Source organism: Lactuca sativa, chromosome 1 (assembly GCF_002870075.4).
Source record: "Lactuca sativa cultivar Salinas chromosome 1, Lsat_Salinas_v11, whole genome shotgun sequence".
Lineage (NCBI taxonomy): Eukaryota > Viridiplantae > Streptophyta > Magnoliopsida > Asterales > Asteraceae > Lactuca > Lactuca sativa.
Genome location: NC_056623.2, coordinates 102,022,566 through 102,031,476, shown reverse-complemented (window position 1 = coordinate 102,031,476; position 8,911 = coordinate 102,022,566). Strand labels below are relative to the sequence as shown.

Genomic DNA, 8,911 nt, shown 5'->3' with positions numbered 1-8,911 from the left:
TTTCCGTTTACGCAATTAAATTAAGTCATTAATTTGAGATTATTATTATGACTTAATGGGTGTTCCAACACATTTAGAACTCATTTTAACACCCCATTCTAGTAATCGGAAAACTTTTAGAATCAACCATATCGGGTTACGACAACTTGATCGGGTGCGACCAAAAGCCCCGTCTAATGCCGGTATCGGGTAGAATTCCACCGTGTCCAAATCTCGAACACTATTTAAAGTGGTCTAAGCTTCCATTAGAAGCTTTTGCTCTCTCTCACTACTCTCTCTCTAACCTCTCTCCTCAACCAAAGATTCAAGGTCCAAAACATTGATTTAAGGCTCCAAATCTTTGAGGTAACTCCCCTAACTTGTAGTTCAATCTCTTAGGCCTTCAAATTCGTGTTTAAACTTTGATTTTGGACCTCAAACATGAGTTTATGGCCAAGGAGCATGCTTGGTCCGTAAACACATAATAAGAGGTTTTTTTATGCCTTTAAACCCCTCCAAACCAAATTTGGGACTTAGATACGACTGTATGGCTTACCATTCTGGACTTAGAACACCCTAAACATGAATTTTGAGGAGAAAACTTGAGTTTACTACCCAAGAACATGCTTGGGCCGTAAAATCCTCATTCATGGAGAGTAAACTCATTTTTTTCAAGTGTTAAAAAGCCATGTAAACACACCATTAGCCTTGGAATAAATCCTAGAACCAACCAAAATTAGTCTGGGGACCTTAAACATGATGAAATTCTTTCATTTGAGAGTTTACGGCCATAACACCCCAAGAAATAGTTCCAGGGCCGTAAACTCATAAATACATGTTAAATGGTGCCCAAAATTCATCCCAAGGCTTGAAAAAATAGTTTGAATCACATGCGATTGTCCTAGCATCATCAAATAAATCAAGGATTGAGCATAGGGGAGTTTACGGCCGTAAACTCCATGTTTACTGCCATAAACTCCAATAAATGGTACTTAAGTGAGTTCAATCCATCCCAAGGCCCTAGATTTAATCCTAGCTAATTTTCCCAAGTGTTATCAAGCCATTTAGCACCATAAAACCCCCAACCATGAGTTCACGGCCGTGAACTCATGTGTGTGTGGTGCATAGGGCCGTAAACTCCATAAAGAGTTTACTCTTGAAGAGTAAACTCATTTCCCAAGTCCCACACGTCCGTAGATGTCACCCAGGTCACTCCAAACACTTGTTTTGAAGTGTTTTCGCTCATTGGAGTGTATTATCCTATCTAATTAGTGTTTTAAAATCTAAGTAGATACATTTGGATATTATTTCATATTACATAGGAACCTCGCGTGTTATCAAGCCCCAAACCAATGTTTAACATTCCAATCGTCGTGTTTTCTCGTCTGGTGAGTTCATACCCCTACCCTTTTTCACTATTTTTCACTGTTTTCAGGGGGGAATACAAGCAAAGTACAAGGGATACTTGTACTTAAAAACCTGTTTTACATGTGTGTGTTTCATAATTCATATGCTTTTAACACTGATAATCGTAACAGATAACCGTTTGAAACTTGCAGGATAATCATACACATTATTTGTGAAATTAGTTATAAACTGTTATGTTTTATATTTCACAAATGGTTCTCCATATTTTATCTATTAAAAGCATGACCTTTGAACCTTTAACATAAAAGTTAGTACACTGTTTTGTCCTCGGAAACACTCCACAGAGATACACGAGTGGAGGATTGTCGTATTATTACTAGTAAATTTGTTAATCCTATATAATTGGAGACACGTCCTCGGTGAACACGCCACAGAGATACGCGAGTGGAGGACCGCAACCATAACCAGAATCTCTTAGATAGGGAGCGTAACTTGAGTGTATAGATCTATACAGGGCTGACTACCCCGCACCTGGCTGCTAGCTACAGCCGAACCGAAATGGTTCAAGGGTGACGAAAGTCATAAGGTGATGTGGACTACTTATTGCCATATCTAGTCTATTGTATGGTTATGGAACTCACAATTAGGATAACAAAAATTTACTTAATAGTAATAATGAATAAATTAATTAATTTACGTTGTACATATTAGTTTTATATATACGTGTTAAAACTAATACATTTCACAAAGACAACCGGGTTTTCAGTTTACATCTTTCGCATTTGGTAAACAATATTCAGGAAAATATGGGATTTTCCTGGGAAAATATTTGTACATAACCAGAGAAGTGTAACAAACCAGATAACTTTACATTTCGCAAGGGTAAATATGTTTCCAGTGTACATTTTCACATTACATTTTGGGATTCAATAACCAACTTTTAAGAAAATATGGGATTTTCTTGGTGTGTAACATTTTCAGAAACGAAAAGGAACTTGTACATTTTTCACAAAACAAAACTGCTTATGAACTCACCAACGTTATGCTGATTTTCAAACCGCTTGTATTCCCAGGTCCGCATTAGACAGGTACCTGATGATCCCTTTTGGCGAAGACGGAGTGCATAGAAGACTCGTCTCATTTTGTTCATATATACTATGTATCACTTGTACAACTTTACTTTTGAAACAAATGTAAACTTTTCTATATGTAATGTAATGGTTGTTTACTTTACTTACTATGTACATTGGATTTGATACTCAATGTGGAGTCAACCCCGAAAATGTTTCCGCCTTCGGTTTTCGGGGTGTGACAAAAGGATTCAATGATACTATTAAGACAATATGATATCTATTATTTAATTTGTTTTATTGGCTTTCAAACTGTTTAAATGTTATGGACAATGTGATGTATTTGTTTTACGTTTCTTTTATTCCAAAACAATTATAAAGGCATAAAGCCATCACTAATTTTATGTCCATTATTATGATAACAAATAGAAGAATAAATCGTAAACACTCCCATAGGTTTACTCTTACTATTTCTTTTTTTGCTATTTTTTACAATTAAGATTAAATAACTAGTATATTACCTCCAACATGTATGCATCGTTTTTCTTTTTCAAGGTCAAAATATGTATGTTGCAACAGCAATACTGAGACACCATAGGGTTTAGATACGCATGAGCTATTAACTCATAATTGGGGATATTTAGAATAGGACCAATGACAACAACAATTTGATACCACATGTGCTGATATTTCAAGGAAACTAGACTAGTTTGGGCAGCAACATTCATGAAACAGAAACGAGAGGAGGAATACATACACATCAACAAAGACGTCGGGAAGAATAGGACCGGAAAGAAACGAATCAAATTCTACAGGAAAGATAATAGCAAGCGTGAAACAAATGGTAAAGAAAGTTTACAGTGTTGTGACGACATACAGTTGTGGCACAAGGTAGTGACCGGTTTGCAGCAGTAAGTTGTCGGAAACACACCACACATGCGTCTCTGTGGTTCTTTTAATCACTCTCGCGCTTTCTCCCGTTGGAGTCGATATCGTCTTACTTACGCCGAGCATGAAGCAACCGTCAAAAGAGGAGCACGATCGTTTCTTTTTAGGTTGAGGACAAGCACAAGAATCGCATCTCTAACACCTCGTTCCTGAGTTCAACATAACGAGAGAAAGGAAAGGAAATGGGTGGAAATGAGAAGAAAATAAAAAAAATTGGTGTTCCCGAGTTTCATTAAAGGAGAGAAGTGGAAAGAAGTGGAGGGAAATGGGAGGATCACTTTCCCTCCTAGCTTTCTTTCCGATTTGGGAGGATTTGGAAAGAAAGAACAAAATTATTCATTTTCCTTCCACTTCTCTCAAACTCGGGAACACAAAAGAAAATTTTGTTTTCCTTTCCTTTCTCTTCTTTTCTCTCGTGACTTTATTTTCTCTTCTCTTCTTTTCTTTTGTTAAACTCGGGAACGACGCGTAAATATTATTAAAAGAGAACCTTAAATTCTAAATTGAAGAATTAAGGACCCTTGATTGTATTTCACTTCTATTATCTCCACCTTTAGATCATTTTAATGACGTCATCTTCAAATATACACGCGCTTCAAATTGTAACTTACCTCTTACGTTCCAAACCTAATTTCATTCCTCGATTTTTTTCTGCACACAGCCATGGTGCAATCAACCATCGTCAAAAGCTCTCAAAGCATATCTCCTATGTCTCTCCTTTACATCTTGAGTCTTTGGCAACCATTCGTTACCACCACTGTCAGTATATGCTGCTGATACAACCTACAAGAAGGTAACCGACCATCCCATCTAATCTTTATTTTTGTTCTTCGATCATAGATACACATCGTGGTTTTGAATTTTTCGGGTGTTTTTTTGTTAGTTGAACAGATGCCAAGAGCATATATCAACATCTCCATGATCTTCTTAGTTTTCTAATTCATGTACCTCTATCTCTTTTGTTCTAAACCTTAATTCATTCCTTCAATCTATAACAGAAAACATAACACAATTGAATCGATCCTATGCGTTATCACTGATACCAAAAATCGGTACCACAGGAGACAGTTGAGGTCATCGCACAGGGCATTGACATAAATAATGTCTCCAGATGCTGAATTAGCTCTTCTCCTGATGTAGAATACCGAATGCGTGAAATAGTGCAGGTAATTCAAGTTTATAAAAATTGTTCCTTTGAATCGCATTAGTCGAAAGGTCTGTGGTATTTTATCTTGTGAGGGCTTGAAATTGCAGATTGCCTCAGTAGGATTCTTTGTATCTTAGGCATCTTCATTAAGCTCATTTGGTATGTTAAAGATGAATACATAAACATAATTCATACATAATCAATAAATCATAAAAAAAGGAATTTCCCTATTAGTAATACCATTGTACGAGCCATAACAAATCACAAAGAAACACCACTGTTTATTTGTCCAGATTAAGTGTTGTCCCCATTAAGTCCATTAATTCGAAAAGAAAAAAACAACTTAAACAAGTGAAGTTGTAGTACTATAAGAAAAATACCTGTAATCTTCTAGCAAGGGCCTCATCTTCAGAAACTTGTCACAATCTCTTTTGTGCAAGTGGCTCATCTTGAACTCCTTCGGTTAAAGGTCTTTTCTATATGTTTGGTGAAGAATTTTTTCTTACATCATCAAGATCTGTATATTTGAATAATTAGTACCCAAGGATTAACTCTATTATATCACCATCTCTGATTGTTAGCTTTTTTCCATATAAGAGCTTCTTCCTTTAATCCTGTGATCTAATGACCGTTGGGTTTGTTCCTTCCTACAAGCACATACCTTATGTCAAATAGACGTTGCATTTTTGACAAGGTTATAGTGTTAAAGGGATCAAACAGAGGGGTATTTTGGACATTTAACAAAGCTATATCTGAAATCTATGGCCTGACATATAAAAATAGTCTTGTTTCAGCTTATATATGTCAAATGCAAAATCTTTTGTAGCTGAAAGTGCGCATTGTATCATCCTGTGAAAACTATGTTCTATTTCCATCAAACTATGTTTTTAACAAATTTCATACTTTCTCTTTCAATGGAAGAATGTATATGATATATTCCTGTAGATCGTCATCACTGGAAGTTGCATTATGACAAACACGCCTATTAATCAGATTAAAAGTCTAAAGCTCGTAATTGGGGCAAGGGTATTTTGACCTTTTAGTATTCTGAATCATTATTGTTTATATATATATATATATATATATATATATATATATATATATATATATATATATATATTATTCGTGTCGTTGGCACCTACAACATAAATATCTTGAGATGAAATGGAGTGTGGTGCATGGATAAAGATTTATTATGAATTATTTCATTTACAAATATTTCACATAATAATTAAATAAGTAGAAATTAATTATTTATAAAATAATGGAATGTGTATGTTCAGGTTCATAGATTTCACCGGGTGTCCCTCCAGGTAGTTCTGAGCACAGGAGAAATAATCAACATATTTGGTCCACGTGAGAATGTCATCAAAGGCATCAAATTAATTCGAGTAATAACATATGAGGTGATTACTCCATTGTTCTTAATTTATAATTAAGTTTTTATAATTAATATATATATATATATATATATATATATATAAATTAAGGTTTTAATTTGTTGTATGAATGCAGCCTGCGGATGTTCTACAGCACAAGAGGAATTTTGTGCAGGAGTTTAACCAACGTTGTTGGTATGAGTATTTTGAACGTAAGGAAGCAGAAGAAGCCATGCTGATGGAACCCGATGAATTGGAAAAAGGGAAGCAACAGGCTGAGAAAGGTGGTTCCTGTGATGATGGGGAATCAAGTGCAAAAGAAGCAACAGTAGAAAGCTGTGAATCTGAAAAAAAAAAAAAAAAAAAAAGGAAAAGCAGAAAATTACGACTTTTGGATTTATCAAATATGTTTATGATTATGATCATGAACTGGAAATATTAGGGAAGGGGGAAGGTGGTTCCGGTGTAACGAGATAAGAGAATGTGGATGAGGATGAATTCAAAGAAGCTGAATCCGAAAATGAAAAAGGTGATGAATTTAGTATTTTATTAGACGATAATCATTTTATGTTTTATGAAATAAATTTCAAATATTGTTTGTATTTTAAAAAAAAAAACAAATAAGGGAATGATCGTAAATGTATATCACTAATAAGGGACAATAATACTTACAGAAAAAGGTTCGAGTGAAAAAATAGTTTTTTAAAGGATAGTAACTTTCACTAATACAGAGGGACTTTAAATGTAATTTAACATAATATAAATTGTCATATTATTATGTAACCGGTTTAACCGAGTATTTATTTAATATTGTACAATCTAAAAATGACTTCTCAATGAAGGGTACGGTGGTTATTTCACATAATGCCAATATAATCTTATTTGTATATAATAACAAAGTTGATGGCATTAACTTTTTGTGTAAAAGACATAAATTTCTTCTTTAAACGAACAGATGTATGTTTGTGAACATGCACAGACTCCATTTGTTTTTGTGACTGAAATGATGAGGAAATTTCAATCAGGCACAAAGGATCTAAATCTGCCTCCTCGTGCTTCTTCAGTCTCACATGTAACCTTTTTTTGCCTATTATAGCATTGCACTTAAAGTATGTTGTTATATCTTAGCATTGTACCGTTTCCTTGAAAATGTGCTGCTATTTTATAAATTATTCCAACAGGTTTTTAACCCTAAATAAGTTTGTTACCTTGAAAACTCTACCAAGTTCTAGCACAATACATTCAATGATGTTTTTTTAACCATACATTTTTATTCTTCTAACTTCTTTCAACCTTAAATACTGAGTTTTTAGTTTTCAATGAAAGTATGTTGGTATTTAACCCTAAATAAGTTTGTTACATTGAAAAATCAACTGGATATTTGTACACACATATGTACTTTACGTGAAAGTATGTTGCACTTTCTTGAATTTTTACCCTAAACGATGGCCAAAATCACAAAATTCAAGGCTCGTCCGGTCAACAAAAAAAGTTAATAAATAAATATCATTCTAAAATTTAAATCAAGAAATCGAAAATGGATTTTTCTTTTTGTTAAAAAAAATGTTGTTTCAACAGATACTCAAAGCTCCAACATTATCCGCGATGAAAAGAATTACACCTCATGTTCCCAAATTCCAATAATTTCATTTGCAGACAATGAAAAGAGCCCAATCAGAATGCTGAAACTTTCACTGTTGTGTCAAATGAATGAGCCCCACAGGTGAACTTTTAGTATTTTGGATATTTTTTAAATTTGTTTCTTTTTTTTTCTTTAGTATTTTGGTTGATTGTTTTTTTTCTAGAACATTGTTCACAAATGGAAGCCACATCTTACTACACACCCTTGTATATACTTGGTGAATGTAGTTTTAGGGTCTTACAAAAAGTGTTGTCTCTATTAAAAATGTATTCCATATGTGCAAGCATTTTCAAGTAAAATATAAGAACCGTCTAAATATGTCTCTTTAGATATTCATTAATTTAAGAAAGATACTCTAAGTAAAATATAAACACCTAAGACACCACCACTACAAATGTTAGTGGGAGCATGATCTCCAACCATTAAAACAACGAAGAATTAGAAAAAGAAGAATTGGACAAAGACCCTAAGTTCAAAGCCAGACCTTTAAACAAGATGGTATAGAATTACCATAACGCCCCTGCTAAAAATTCTCATTTTTTGTCCCTGACAGATGTTGGAAAGATGGGATTGGGACACATTTTTTATCTCTTATGTGTGTAAATTACCATGATAATGCCCCTAGTCAGAATTAAACCCTTGAACCAGAAGGTCTAAATTACCATAATGCCCTTGGTCAAAATTCTTAATTTTTGTCTCTGCCAAATGTGAGAAAGATGGGATAGGGACACATTTTTTATCTCTCTCTCATGCATTCTTGATCTCTCATGTGTGTAAATTACCATAATGCCCCTGCTTAAAATTATCGTTTTTTGTCCCCGCCAAAAAAGTAAAAGATGTGGGAAAGATGGTTGGAGGTCTTAAGCAAACACTACAAATTGTTTTATGTGTTTAATTAAAGTTAAACGCTGTATTGCTTGAATAAGAATATGAGATGAATCACGATCAACTGCACTGATAATGAAATTGATTAATTTATGTTATTTTCTTTATTGTTAAACAAATTCTAATGATTATTTATTTATTTATTTTAAATACCAGGATGACAGCCATGAATATTGAAGGATCACAAGCGATGAGATACATTCTTTTTGATTTTTTACTATTATAGATTACAAATGCTTTTATTAAAATGGATGATTTTACTTTTGTATGCCACTTTTGGTGCTTTGTGCTGCTGCAAACAGATTATCAAACTTGAAAGAACAAGCATAGGAATACGCTTCTTTCAGAAATACCATTCATATTTATAAATCTTAAAATAAAAACATGATGATTTTAAAAACATTTTTTTCTTCCGAATACAACGGAATTTCTGACCATGAAATATATATTATTAACAACTCTCGGTGAAAATAATTCGACTTTTTTACTAAAA

At 33.7% G+C, this 8,911-nt stretch overlaps 1 protein-coding gene across 1 annotated transcript; it reads left to right on the top strand.

Moving 5' to 3' along the window:
- Positions 1-4,014: 4,014 nt before the first annotated feature.
- LOC111899436 (uncharacterized) lies at positions 4,015-7,971 on the top strand. Its single transcript, XM_052766168.1, has 6 exons — positions 4,015-4,158; positions 4,249-4,309; positions 4,427-4,531; positions 5,796-5,918; positions 6,028-6,420; positions 7,470-7,971. Exons 3-5 carry the CDS (start codon positions 4,514-4,516, stop codon positions 6,331-6,333), a joined length of 447 nt encoding a protein of 148 aa, XP_052622128.1. The 5' UTR covers positions 4,015-4,158; positions 4,249-4,309; positions 4,427-4,513; the 3' UTR covers positions 6,334-6,420; positions 7,470-7,971.
- Positions 7,972-8,911: the final 940 nt, after the last annotated feature.